Raw genomic sequence first — 15545 nt, 5'->3', positions numbered from 1 at the left:
CGACGGACAGCTCGAGGAGGGATTCTCCGACTCTGTTAGAGCCGGTACCCTACTGGAGTAACCTATGCGAAACATAGAGGCACTAGGCCGCTATTTCGCGCCGGTATTTAATCAGAAAGGCCGAGTCTGGCCCGATTGTGCTGACTTCATGAGACGGCAGCGTGACTATCTCACTTCTAAAGACTTAGCCCTTAGTCGCCTCTTTCGACACCCTTGGGCCTAGGACTCTCCTTTTCTTTTTACGCCCTGAGGAAGCACAGGGCAAATTTATGCCACCTATTATGCCTTTAAAGAGGATGTAAATAGTACCTACGTAATAAAAAGCGGGACTACCTAAGTAAAAATTGAAATTTAGTTTAGTATGAAATGAGCAGTGATATAAGTTTAAAATAGTAGTATTATGGCAACGAAGTATAATCCGGCTAAGTTTGAAATCTAACAGTTGCATAAAGTACTTGATTAATGCTCGGTTTCTGAAGTACTTTTATCGGCAGTTTATCTATTCGATAGCGCTATTGGTTCGATAACCCACAAAATTGTGTTTCTGAACGACGCAACACTAGTTAAACTTCGTTTAAACTACAGTCAACTTAACTGACCAATGTGTGCCGTTTAACTGTTCCATAACTTTATTTGACGTTTCATTTCAGTTTTAGGTTATAATATAAATAATAAAGTACCTACCTCTGTGTTTCAAATATATTAGCAGTATTGTTATTCGTGAAAGTTAAATATTTTTTATTATTCGGATTACGGCATAATAGATTTTCCGAGTAGTTCCTCAGAATCTGATTTAGAATTACTGGAGTTTATTTCTAATATATCTGTACCAAGACACTTAAGACTTAGGTATTATGAAGATACTACGGATGTTAAAGCACAATTTTTTTAAATTGCTGGATTGGTCTCCACGGTAGTCCCGTCCGTCTTTTTGTTGTCACTAATGAATAGAAATTCTTTGGCTACTTCGATGAGAAGCACCTTCTCTCCTTCGGTGCAGTTTTTGCTACGTTTGATTGATTCCATCTTTCAATTTTAATTTACCAGTGGGAGGCTCCTTTGCACCGGTTGCCGGCTAGATTATGGGTACCACAACGGCGTCTATTTCTGCCGTGAAGCAGTAATGTGTAAGCATTGCTGTGTTTCGGTCTGAAGGGCGCCGTAGCTAGTGAAATTACTGGGAAAAAACAAATGAGACTTAACAACTTATGTCTCAAGGTGAAGAGCGCAGTTGTAGTGCCGCTCAGAATTTTTGGGTCTTTCAAGAATCCTGAGCGGCACTGCATTGTAATGGGCAGGGCGTATCTATTACCATCAGCTGAACGTCCAGCTCGTCTCGTCCCTTATAAAAAAATACAGAAAAAAAAAACAAGAAACAAAATATTATATTGAATGTTAAACGAAATACACACTACGAAGTTCGAAATACGAATAACGAATCGAAAACAATTGAATTTCGAAAATTCTTTTCGAAAAAGTTTCATATTGACATCTTTTTTAAAAAATAATCATAATCATTTTTTATCAGAGAGCTTCAGAAACCGGGCATTAGTAGATTATAGCCGTCATCTGTTATTATATTAATGATGCAGCTGTACGTTTCATACAACCGCTTTTTTCAGAGTTTCACTAGGCGGTTTTTACTCATCAGTAGACTCTCGGCTTGTACTATAAATAATATATATACTTGTATTGGAACGCTATTTGTCAATATGCGTATCACTCCGGCTAGGTATAAAACTGAATGAACCACATCAATGTAGATGTGGCGTTCAGGTAGATGCTCTTGGACGTTACGGGTTATCCTGCCTAAAATCGGTAGGCTGCATCAGTCGTCACGCCAGCATTAATGAAGTCATCCGCAGGGCATTTTCTTAATATACCAGCTGTTTTAGAGCCAACTGGTACTACCCGCCGCGATGGCAAGCGTCCTGATGGAATGACGCTGGTGGCTTGGGCACGGGGAAGGGCGCTGGTGTGGGACGCTACTTGCGTGGACACTCTGGCTCCTTCTCATGTCCAAGTTACGTCAGTTGGTGCTGGGGCTGCTGCTTCGACTGCCGAAGACAGCAAGCGTTGCAAATATGTTGGTCTCAGTGAGTCATACATCTTTGTGCCTTTTGGTGTCGAGACACTTGGCCCGTGGGGCCCAGAGGCGCGGAGAATGTTCAATATACTATCTTCACGCCTCAATTAGGCTACTGGAAACCCAAGCGCTGGCAGCTATTTCGGTCAACGGATCAGCCTTGCTATCCAACTTGGTAATGCTGCCAGTATTCTTGGTACGCTTCCACGTAATAATAGTTTTAATTTTATGTAGTCATAGTACTGTAAATACAGTTATAAGATTTATACTTGTAATAAATATATTCTTTGCTCTCAGTAGAGAGTGGATCCAAAGAGAATTTAAACACTCGTTCAAGTAGTTCTTACATCTTTGTCAATAGCTATAATAAAAGTCTCACTATATTCTAAGATCAAAGATGGAGGTAGTGCTTACATTCTCTTTGATCAAAGTAATGAATTGGTACCTAGTGAACTGGATAGGTACTGCTGAACAGAGTTTGAAGTAATATTAATTATTTGATCAATATTTTATTATCATTAAATATTATTATTCTTCTGATAATTGGAAGTTATTATCATTGCGACATAGTGATAAAATTTAGTAGGTATGTTGCGTCGAGGGTGCAAATCTTTAATTGAAAAAAACATTAAGACATCAGTTTTACAACGTAAGTAGTAAATTTAAATCCATATACTATTCGCTTAAATTATTTTAGTGCAATTGGCACGAATTCGGAAAAAAAAGTATGCTACTAAATAAGAAATAAAATCTAAAATCCAATGGTGCTATTATTTTTCCTGGGAAACGTCTACTTTACGAGATATGTATTTTTAAATTTCATTATTTTAATCGATTTTTCTTAATATATTTACACAAAATAATATAGACAAATGGAGTAAAAACCAAGATGAGATTCAATAAAGTAGGAGCGACTATTTCAAGAGATAATCATAATTTTAAAGAATATATTAATGGTCCATGTTTCCCTCATCGTTTTTTTTGAGTTTACACAAAACAATTGGAGTACAGGCAGCTCTTGAAAAAAAAACGTCCAATTGCTCCCTTGTTTGTTTGCATTGGGCATCATTTGTGTCTCCCAAAGTTGGAAGGCTAAGGTCATTTCTGTTCGGGGTGTTTCCGCTTGTGGCCAAAAATAGCTCCCAACCTTTGGCCTTCCACTGTGTGTTATCAATTCGGTACATCAACAGGATATATCAACATCCAGCTGTTGCGTGTTTCCTATAGGCCCAGATATTCCTGGTCAATTAGGGTTGCTTGAATGGATGGATTGGGTGGGCTGTTCACAGGTGGTTGTGGAACTATTTTTTCATATTATGTTGATATAGAAAAATTTTAACTCTGAAATTTAAATTGATTAAAAAGAACCTGTATACAATCAAATATGTGGGATGAGGGCAGCACAGAACAGTCATGGGTATGTTTGTGGGAGGCGTTTGACCAGCAGTGGATGTCTTCCGGCTTATGATGATGATATTTTATACCATTTCTTATTTATAATATCCTTAAAAAACTAAGTTATGGTACTTATGTATATTATAATAAGACCCTGCTACTTATAAAATATAAAGAAATATAAGTAACTGAAATGAAGAGTATTCTAAGTATTGTTATAATTATAGGTGCCCAAAATCGTTCTACTTTAGCTCAAGAACCTCAGAAGCCATGCATTGTAACAGAAGTGCCAGGACCGAAGACGAAGGAATTGCTAAGTCAGCTGTCTTCTATGCAAGTAAGTTGAACGAAACAATTGATTTTAAAGTCAAATTAATGTTGTTGTATCCAAGAGGTTGCACGTGGAGCCAGAGGAGACCTCGAACAAGATAGGAGGATGAACTCAAACTCACAGTGGGCCCGAACTGGAGAAGAGTGACCCATAACAGACTCCAATGGAAAGAGCTAGAAGAGGCCTTTGCCAAGCGGCATACCGAGTTAAGAGACATCCTCTAACTCAGAATAAAAAGGGCTTAATAGAATAATAGAATGTTGATATTTTATTTATTTAAAATAATAATTTTATATAACATAAGTGATAGTGACTGATTAGGCAGTTTATTAAGACAAATTATTACTTTAGAAATAGGACATCATTCTTTTCTAAAAAATAATTTTTTGGTGAGATCTGCGTTGTTAATCTCTATATGTATGCCAGACAGGGTATATGAAAATAAAATATTAATTAAATCTTTTCAACATGCCATGGATAAAATATCTTAAAACTTTTTACTAATAAAAATACTCAAATCAAATAAACATAATACATACTTTAAAACAAATTGACGTGCTTCTGTCCCAAAAGCATTTTGAAGACGAGCGGCACAGTTTTGCGGAGAGAAAGAACTTTTAAAATCATAAAAAAATATCGCTCTAAAATCTTTTCGACTTAATTCCATTTTCTTTGCGTACGTATTATATATGTGATAAAAAACAATTGACAAATGATTTCCCGCCAATTTTTTTTTTATTACTAAGAAGGTTGCAACGTTTCAAAAAATATAACATTCGAAATTCCAATAGTTCCGATTAGCTAGAAGTGCAATACTTTTAGTGTGCCCCATGTATTATTGTTTTTTTTTGTTCCAGTAATTATATGATTAGACTAGCTGACCCGGCAAACGTTGTTTTGCCATATAAAGTATAATTCACGCGATAGTTTTATAAGTAATAAAATATTGCCTATATTATAGCCTGTACATCATTTTGTCCTATTGTCAATAGTTTTTGCAGCGCACGCAAAAATAGAACAATAAAAATACATTGCTGACCCAGAGTACTTCCAGCCCCCGTTGGGATACTCAGAGCCAGCAGTGTGCACTGCTCAGAATTGTTTTGAATAATTTAAACGCATTCTTACGGAAATATAATTTTTGCATGTCACGACTGTCTTCTCACTATCTCGCCCCCGCCTCTCAGTTATAGTTTTCGATTTTACACCTTGTGTTACAAAATAGCAATTTTATTACGGATCCCTAATTTTGAAAAAAAAAACATAGCCTATAGCCTTCCTCGATAAATGGACTACCCAACAATGAAAGAATCATTCAAATCGGACCAGTAGTACCAGAGATTAGCGCGTTCAAACAAACAAACAAACACTGCAGCTTTATAATATTAGTATAGATTAAACATGTAAGTCAAATAGAGGGGACAACAGGAACATAATCGAAATCCATTTATTACTACTATGTTAATCACGAATGTATTATGTGTTACGGCTGGTCATATTTATTTTCGAAAGTATAATATCTAGATACGTTAATAGTTGAATGGTCTCTTAGGTTATAGAGAATTAATAATTTTCAAGGAATTTTCTTCCACACACAACTAAGTTACCTGGGTACCTTCAAAATAAGCGCGTACACCTTTCATAAAGGCCTCCTGTGTTTCCTCTGGTGTTGCAAGAGAATGTGGACGGCGGTGATCACTTAACATCAGGTGACCCGTACGCCCGTTTGTCCTCCTATTCCATAAAGTAAAAGAATATTAATTAGGGTATGAAAATAATTTTTAACCGACTTCAAAAAAGGAGGAGGTTCTCAATTCGTCGGTTTTTTATGTTTGTTTTTCTCAGAACTTTTGACTGGGTGAATCGATTTTGATAATTCTTTTTTTGTTGTAAAGAATATACTTCAAAGATAGTTTGGTTGGGTTCTGATTTTGGGATCCATGATAAAGTAACGGAACTCTTCAATTCTTAGGAGAAAATAAACGATACTCGGCCGAACTTTTTTTATTCAACATTCACAACAACACAACTCCCCCTTTTCTTTATTCCTAAGCTAGTTTTTAGATTGATAGTGATATTATATTTTATTTTTTATTTAATCGAAGTACATAATATGCGGTGACGTTTGATTTAGTATCGTGTCGCAAGAGTTGAGATGTCAATGATATTAAAGCTGGTAGATATTGGATCGTTGATCATAACGCTACCATTATTATTAATAGGTAATGCATATTTTTTGAGAAATTACAATAAGATGTTTCTGATCTCAAATCAGATAAAAAGTGAAAATTAAGTGCACAGAAGTCTGAACCAACACCGTAAACGATTGACAGAGGTAAATGACACAATGGGCATATGGGGGTCGAATACTGATAGCCATTACTTAATAGAATTCAATGACGAGCGATCGAGTTTTGAAGTGAAAATAATCGTGAAAAATTGACGTGTTTGAAAGTTAAATATGTTTAAATTCGAGGGGTCGTGTCTCAAGAATTGATCCCAGGATACCATTTTCGACATATTATTATGTGTTTGTTTTTATAACAACCTAGAAATGTGGTTAGAAGAAAGTTAGTGTACTTAGTTATCGTGGGCGTGTATAAGACGCCACTAGAAGAACTTAGGATGTAAAAGTGTGCGGAGTGAGCTTCAGACTTGAATTATACCCCGGGCCATGCCCGCCATTCCCTACGTGTTTTTTTTTTTCAAATATGAGCCCCGGAGCGGCACTTCTGCTTGGCCTTTAAGCAACTTTTATGTTTTGAGGTTAGGTTACATAGATTTGATTTTCCAAAGTGCTTATGCCAGACGACACCTCCAAACTGTCTCTAATCGTAAATTGCAATGTGCTCATGTTCATTGCTGCATTGCAAAATTTAGTAGATCTGAACATATTCAGACAAATTAGTTAGTGTACCTACGTCTTCTTTTTAATGTTCTTTTGTATGAGAAAGGAGATTTTATTTTATTTAAATTAGCGAATACGCTAAAACGGCAAATGCATACTTCAACGCACGGAAAAGTCCAAACAAGTTGATCCAAAAGTTACACATTTAAAAATCAAAATGTATTTATAATACACAGAAAACAATGGTTGGCTACAACGTAATCTTACATTTTTTACTTAGATGTTACTTTTGTTATAATGTTATTATTATGTTATCGTTTTATTGAATAGTAAACAATTAATTTGACCACTTGCCACTAGAGAGTGCGGTAAACAGATTACCCTACAGTTAGCACTTATGTCATATCCGCATTTAGCGGTTAAATAACTTTAAATCACGAGTTACATATCTATACTAATATTATAAAGCTGCAGTGTTTGTTTGTTTGTTTGTTTGTTTGTTTGTTTGAACGCGCTAATCTCTGGTACTACTGGTCCGATTTGAATGATTATTTCAGTGTTGGGTAGTCCATTTATCGAGGAAGGCTATGTTTTTTTTTTCAAAATTAGGGATCCATAATAAAATTGCTATTTTGTAACACAAGGTGTAAAATCGAAAATCTATTTTTGCGTGCGCTGCAAAAACTATTGACAATAGAACAAAATGATGTACAGGCTATAATATAGGCAATATTTTATTACTTATAAAACTATCGCGTGAATTATACTTTATATGGCAAAACAACGTTTGCCGGGTCAGCTAGTTGAAGAACTATTTTGACTTCAATGCCAGAGGACACTGTAACCAATTTATTTCAATTTAGAAACTAATATAGATATCATATTCGCATGCAGTTGTTATAATTTTTTTCAATAATAGTAGTAATGATTGAACTGAGAAATTGATTTTTTTTTTTTTAATTTTACATATTTATTTAATCTAGTTAATTACCATTATTATCTATACATTGCTGCCATCTAATAGGAAGGGTTATGCCTTTGCCATAGATCACTACGATCGAGATTCTACAAACTGTATGAAATTGCAAAACTGCATTTTGTACTGCCTCCTGAGAAGAAAACTTTTTATCACGTTGTAAATTGTCCAAACTACGAAAAAAATGGTAGTCCGTTGGAGCAAGGTCTGGCGAATACGGAGGGTGACGAATGGTTTCTAAAATTCTAATCGATTCATGAGTCGGGGCTGTTTCGCTGTTAGTTTTGCTATCATTGTTCGGAGTTCGGCACAGTAGACATCTGCCGTTATTGCTTGACCAGATCGAAGAAAGCTTTAGTAAATAACACCATACTGAGACCACCAAACAGTTACTATTAGCTTTTTATTGGGAAGCTTTGCTTTAGGACATTGTTGCGGCGTTTGGCCTGAGGTCAGCCATTGCATTTTTCGCTTGCGGTTATCGTAAAGAATCCACTTTTCATCGCATGTCACAATTCGATTCAATATTCCTCCATTTCTGTATCGATTCAACAAGGTAACAAAAGTTTCAACACGCGTTTCTTCACCCATTCTTCAATATCCCTATTACAATAAACCGGCAAATTCATATACTTTAACCCCTATTAAGTTTCTTTACGATCCAGACGTCATAACACATTACGATCACACATAGTAACACATCGCGACTGCGCTAGTGACCAGTGTTGCCAACCTTAGCTTCTTGTAGTTCCTATTTCGTGCACCCTTACTACTTCAGAAATAAACTTTGGTATAGAGTTATACCTGAGAATAAACAAAAAATATGCAAAATGTTGCTATGTCGCTGATAACACTGTCAAAACAATAATAATTCTGTATTTTTCCGAAGGTCAAGCTGCCTTGCAAATAAAAGCGGGAAACATTATACGTCCGAAAAAAACCAAATATAAGCATTTATTTGTAAACAATTTGCATATTCTCAGTTTATAGTCAGATATAACTTTATACCAAGTTTAATTGAAAGGCCGTTGAGGCTGAGTTTCTTGCGGCCGTTCTTCTCAGGTCTGAGGCAGTCTATTTTGAATGGGTGATAGTTTTTGACGTTCAATAAGTGATTATGAATCCTATTTTGAATAAAAATATTTTAGTTTGAATTTGAATTGTTTTATTATACCCAGCTGCCGTCGGCATGAACGCTTTTATTTAAATTAAACGCTGTTATTATTCTTGCAGCAAGCTGGCTCAGTTCAGCTTTTCGCTGATTACGACAAGAGCATTGGAAATTATTTTGTGGATGCAGATAGCAACGTATTCTTAGATGCCTTCACTCAAATATCATCCATGCCTCTTGGCTATAACCACCCTGAGTTATTAAGTGCATTTGATGACGAACATAATTTAGTAAGTATTTTTAAATGTAATATAAATTAAACTAGGTATTAATTACATAAATTTACCGTCTGTTGTTCATCTACAATGGTACATCATTTATTGAAAAGTGATAATGTTTGACTTTCACTATGGGCTTTTACCGCCGATCAGAACCATCCATTCCGATCTCTACAGTCAACAACTGATGAGTTTCAAGCAAGAAGATGAATAAAAGCGGCGGGAATTGATCAATAGAAACATCTTTAGCTACTCAGCAAAAAATAAGAGTGATTGGCTTGGGGGTGTTAATGCAGCCTTCAGATTTCCACCTGTTTTCCTCTCTCCAGAATTCTTAAGGGAGTGTCAGAATAACATCAAAAGAGGACCGCCAAAACTACTTCTCGGGTTTCTTCATCAGAAGCCCTAATATCTACAGCAACGGGATCATGTTACCAACCACAAAATGACAAAGTCTTACGTAAAGTTACCAACCAAAAAATAATGGCACATATACAGTAGGACCTGATTAATACGATCACGTTTAATACGATTTCTCTTATAAAACGATATTTAAGTGATTTAAGACGCCTTTGCAGCTTTTTTAAATCAAAGCAAAGACTCACTGCAAAAGTTAAATTATGTTGAAAATCTTGTAATTGGTACTGCATCAAAATGTTTCTGACAAACCAAAGTGATTAAAGTAACAAAATGTATTTAATTTAATTTTCCTAGTATAGTGCGCAAAGTTCGATTTTGCGCATGCATTTGCGTTCGCAAAGTACCACTTTCCCACACGTTGACACGAGCGTGCGGGAATGTTTGAAAATAATTATAGTGGTCGAACTTTGCGCAACTTAATAGGCAAAATAGTATACGATACTTGTGCGCACGTAGGTCACCCTGCACTCGCGTCGCTCGTGCGGGAACGACCTACTTTGCGCATTTGTATCGTAATGTACTATTATAGTTATATAATTTAGTACCTACATATACGATTTTAAAACATAATATCATGTATTATTATTATTATGTGTAGTAGGTACGTTTTATTTCCCTATCCCTCATATTTCGCTTTGTCGCTTAAGATGCGTTGTTGGTTGCCCTGTGAAATCGTCTTAAGTGGATTTTACTGAATAATCAACCAATTATATTGTATTAATCCTGTTAGCTGAACCTAGTCTTATGTTGAAATACTTCTAAATAGTTTGCGACATTTGCATTAAAACTAATAAATTTCATTTTTAGAAAGAATTAATCAATCGGCCAGCCTTAGGTGTTTTCCCTTCAACTCAATATCCAGATAGACTCAGAAAGGTTTTGATGTCTGTGGCACCACCCGGCCTGGAAGAAGTTTCGACGATGATGTGTGGTTCATGTTCAAATGAAAATGCTTTTAAGGCAGTGTTCTTCTGGTACCGTACAAAGCAACGGGGAGGTCGCTTGGACTTTACCCCGGAAGAGATGAGTTCTTGCATGTTGAATCAGGTGCCTGGGTCACCAAAGCTGTCAATTTTATCATTTATGGTAAGTTATAATAAGATAATTCATCTTAGTAATATTATACTGCCAACTCGGCATATGAAATAGGAATGTAGGAAATTTAAAGAATAAATGCATAATTATTTTTAATTTCTATGTGTATTTTAATAAAATTCCAACATGATAATTGACGGCGGCGCCTTTTTCTGCCATCAATCTGTAGTGTGCAAACTTTTTTGTAATCAAGCTGGTAAAATGACCTACTGGCTTAACTTTTTCTCAAAGTCCCAACTTGCACCGTGACTGCTATTATGAACTGCTAGAACATACCATAAGGCCCTACGCTGATGTGTTAGCTAGGCTCAATTATCTGGGCTAGGCCCCTCACATTTTTTATTATAAGGGGAGGGGGGGGGGGGACTGGCAACGGCGTACGTGATGGGGAATGGTGAGGCAACCGCCCATGGACACACCAGGGTTCAAGAGATGCGTTGCCGCCCTTTAAGGTCCCTAAGACATGAACCTTGTCCTGTGATGGTTGATATAATGAGGCTATGCATAGATTACCTAAATATAGATATTATAGACTCCTCATAATTAAGGTTTAGAGATGATAAGTTAAACACAATACTTGGGCAGGGAAAGGTTCATTGATATGCACATGAGCTATGAACAAATACAAAATTTAAACTACATTATTAGGAATTGTGAAACTCGCTTGTACTCTACAAAGTCAATTTGATCATTTATGTTCTTGGGGACCTCACTTATCTACCATCACATATCTTTTAAATAAATGGGTTTATCGATGTATATGCTTTTACAACATATGTGTTACCAAATTCATAAGAATTGTTAAAAACATTTGTTGTGGTAAAGGTTACTATAACATAAATGATTTTCTTAATGATACAGCAGACTGGGAATGGAGCGAACGCCCTCTGGCTATTTATTTATAAATTTATTCTACTATACTACATATATTGTAACTAAATTAAGTAGAACAAAAAAGCCCGCCGAGTCTTGCCTCTCTCCTCCTCTTCTCAGGTCTGAGGCATACTATATTGAATAGATGGGTAGTTTCTGAGATTCAATAAGTGATTTTAAATCCTATTTTGAATAAAAATATTTGAATTTGAAAATTCAATACACGTGAATCTTCTATCATTTGGCACTATCAAGACTTTCTGTTAGATAATTGCCACTCATTGTGCTAAACCCTTACCACATATGTGTTAGGGGTTGGTAATTTGAACGCACATCTGTATTTTACACTTTCCACTTATAACTATTATATTTACTTAATACAATTTGGGCAGCGTTACCGCTTACAATTAACAATGTCTAATGTTCTCTCGATTTTTTTTTTTTTTTTGGGCCCAAGCAAGGGAATGGGCTACCCTCCGGGATAACGACGGGAGGGAGGTGGTGAATGCTCATGCATACCAACGCAGCCTAAGTCTGCGTTGGTTATGTGGGACTCACGTGAAAACCTAGGTGCCTACCCACTAAACACCACCTGCAGTTGGCTTTGGGCAGGTGCCCTCTAAGCCTACATCGAAGGCGACCTTCTCATGGGGGGAGAGAGGCGCAAGCGGCACTCCCTATGGAGTTTCTGCTGGGATTATTCTCTCGAACTAAGCGCTCTGGCTTATATAGGGCACGACCGTCACAGTGATGATGATACCAACTTTTAGTTGGCACTACTGTAGTGCCAACTAACTTACAGAATCAAGTTAACCAAAGATCTGTATATAATATGTTATTATAGTTATTTCTTCAATTATAGTTATAATTATATTAAAAAAGTACTAACACAGTCAGTAGTTAAATAATTGGGATGTCTAATCTAGTCAATCATATATCGTGAACTTGAAATGTCAAAAATGTCAAATGTCTTATGACAGTTCATGACGTTTGTAGCGCTTGTAAACACATCAAGCTGACACATGTAACATGGATTTGTTTTTCATTTAGGGAGGTTTTCATGGGCGGACGCTCGGTGCTCTCTCAACAACAAGGTCGAAAGCCATTCATAAATTGGACAGCCCTGCTTTTGATTGGCCAGTCGCTCCCTTCCCGAGATATAAATATCCACTTGATCAACATCAAACCGAAAATCATCAAGAAGATAACAAGTATTGAACATAATATTACAGTTTCTTTTTGTCCATTCGTTTACTTTTGCTTTTCTTTTTTACTTTTGCACTTATTTTAATTTATATTTTTCTTCTAGTGCTATTGGTTAAACATTAATACCAATCTGCAGAATTTCTCCAATAAATTTGGCAGTTTAGGTAGGCATGAGTTGTGTTATTATTTTTACCCACGAATTTATTTCGTATTTTATATTATTTAGTGCATATCCATTATAGATATATATAATAAACAAATAAAATTTGAAAAACAAATTATGAACGATGCGGGATTCGAACCCAAGGTTATGAATTGTAAAGTAGATCCTGTAGATGAAGCCACAAACTGAGAGTTAAACAAAGCAAACAGAATTTTATAACGAGGCGGTACTCTAACGGTTAGCTCAGTTGGTTAGAGCACCGGCACGGAACGCCGGAGGTCGTGCGTTCGAATCCCGCATCGTTCATAAAATTTTGTATTTCAAATTTTATTTGTGTATTAATCCTAGAAGTGAGGGTTATCACTTTAAAAACATAACATTTTGTTTATATATAATAAAGTCGAGTTAAATGTAGTTTGTATTATTTCTTTTTCAATCAAAATTGTCGATATGTAATATAGAAATAAATATATCAGAGCTGTAGTAATCATTTATGTTTGCTTAACTTTAATTTGGTGTCTCGCTTAAATATAATCATCTGTCATATTAATAAACGCGATGTAAAGTTACTCCAAGTGTAAAGTACTTCTGTCTGTCAAGTAATTCTGCAGTGACAAGGGTAAAGGAAAAAGACTGTGTTATTACAAAAAAATAAACATGGCTTAGACACGTGTTTAGTTAGACAGTGACCTAACAATAACGACGCCTAAAATTTAGATTATCTTTTTCTACTACAAAACAGTGTTTAGCTTGTGTTTAACTATAACATCGTTAAGCACAACATAAAATGAAGTATACAGGAACAATGATAGCTTAGCGCTCTTAGAGATATTAAATCATTTAGAGAACATCAATCTAAGCAATAATAACTTGACTATTGATCCACAATTATTCGTTAACAACCCCAAATTGCATCAATTAAAGGAAGCGAACGCAATTTTTGACAGCTGTCATCTTTCTGTCATCATATAATCTTATAGCCGTTTTTAATAACCTATCTATCCTAAGTTTAAACATACAAGAGGTAGACAAATCTATCCTTTACGCTTACTTACATTTCAATAACCTATCGACAGATAGCGTTGGACTATAACTAATAATATAACTATATTGGACATAACTATGGCTAGATAAGATCTTGTCATTAAACGGTGATACGAGGGGCGGTCAAAAAGTTCGCGGAATGGCGGGGTTGGCGGGGGTGAGGTCGCTCCTCCAGGTAGCCGCTACTTGAGTAACTCATAATTACTATATATGCCAATTTCTAGCCTAATTGGGTCATTAGCTTTCGAGTTACAAACGAGTGAACAAGTAAATCGGGAACAAACTAGCCACTATGGAGAAAATTGAACATCGCGCCGTCGTAAAGTTCCTCACCAAACAAGGAAAAACGCCTCAAACTATTTTGCAAGAGATGTTAGCTGTTTACGGAGACTCTGCTCCTGGTAAAACCATGATTTACAAATGGCACGGCCTTTTCAAGCAAGGAAGGGAGTCAATTGAAGATGATCCTCGACCTGGACGGCCCATTGAGGCCACTACGCCGGAAATCATTGAAAAAGTTGAAAAACTTGTATTGGAAGACGGAAGGTTGAAGAAGAAACAACTTGCAGCATCAGTTGGAGTATCAGAAACCACAATTTTAAATATTCTTCATCAACATCTTGGCATGAGTAAAGTGTGTTCAAGGTGGGTCCCGAGAATGCTCACGCCGCTGCAAAAACGTGAGCGCGTCAACTGTTCCCGCGAGTATTTGGACCGCTGTGGAGAAGTTAGGGAAGAAATTATGGCCCGAATTGTAACCGGTGATGAAACTTGGGTTCACCACTATGAGCCTGAGTCAAAGCAGGAGTCGATGCAGTGGCACAAAAAAGGCACACCACCCCCAAAAAAATTTAAAGTGTCGCAATCGGCCGGAAAGATCATGGCGACTATTTTTTGGGATACTGAAGGTATTCTTTTGATCGATTATAAAGAACGTGGTGTTTCTATAACGGGAGAGTACTACGCTTCCCTATTGGACCGATTAAAAGAAGCTATTAAAGAAAAAAGAAGAGGAAAACTGACAAAAGGTGTACTCCTTTTGCACGACAACGCGCCCGTTCACACGAGTCATGTTGCGACGGCTGCCATTCATCGATGCGGTTTTGAACAACTACGCCATCCACCCTACAGTCCAGACCTGGCCCCTAGCGATTTTTATTTATTCCCAAAGATGAAGAAAGAGCTGCGTGGAAAAAAATTTAGAGACGATGATGAAGTTAAGTCGGCGATTTCGGCGTATTTTGACGCCCAAGACAAAACCTATTTTTTCGACGGTATTAATAAGTTATATGCCAGATCCCAAAAATGTATTCGTGTTAAGGGGGAATATATTGAAAAGGAAAAATAACATAATGTATCATTTCATCTTTTTTCCCAGTCATTCCGCGAACTTTTTGACCTCCCCTCGTAGCAATATATCCGTAACTAGAGGTACGTTATTGAAAACGACCGTAAATCTTCTTAAATATGATCTAGATATAATTACATCGCGTTTATTAATAACACAGTTTATCCTTCTTTGAATAGTTTTATTTTGTTGATTCTGATATATTTTGTTTATTCTAGATGTCTTGAACAAGTTGCTGACGTTATACAGCAATATAGCAAAAAGCCTAACCCAGTTGCCGGCGTTCTGGTAGAGCCAATTCAGTCTGAAGGTGGCGATTACGAAGCTTCACCCGAATTCTTCCGGGGCTTGCAGAAGATTTGCAAAGAGGT

General features: G+C 36.4%; 1 protein-coding gene across 2 annotated transcripts in view; it reads left to right on the top strand.

Moving 5' to 3' along the window:
* Positions 1 to 2515: 2515 nt before the first annotated feature.
* Positions 2516 to 15545, top strand: part of LOC126965029 (4-aminobutyrate aminotransferase, mitochondrial) — a 61085-nt gene continuing 48055 nt past the window's right edge. The window contains exons 1-6 of one of the 2 annotated variants that reach the window (XM_050808453.1): positions 2516 to 2735; positions 3709 to 3818; positions 8870 to 9037; positions 10253 to 10531; positions 12464 to 12624; positions 15393 to 15543. In XM_050808453.1, coding sequence (XP_050664410.1) covers positions 2675 to 2735; positions 3709 to 3818; positions 8870 to 9037; positions 10253 to 10531; positions 12464 to 12624; positions 15393 to 15543 — 930 coding nt within the window. In that variant the 5' untranslated portion in view covers positions 2516 to 2674. The remainder of the gene's footprint in view (positions 2736 to 3708; positions 3819 to 8869; positions 9038 to 10252; positions 10532 to 12463; positions 12625 to 15392; positions 15544 to 15545) is intronic. The other variant, XM_050808452.1, reaches the window with a different exon arrangement.

Source organism: Leptidea sinapis, chromosome 6, assembly GCF_905404315.1.
Source record: "Leptidea sinapis chromosome 6, ilLepSina1.1, whole genome shotgun sequence".
NCBI lineage: Eukaryota > Metazoa > Arthropoda > Insecta > Lepidoptera > Pieridae > Leptidea > Leptidea sinapis.
Note: the sequence above shows the minus strand (reverse complement) of the source record. Positions and strands in the feature narration are given on the sequence as shown.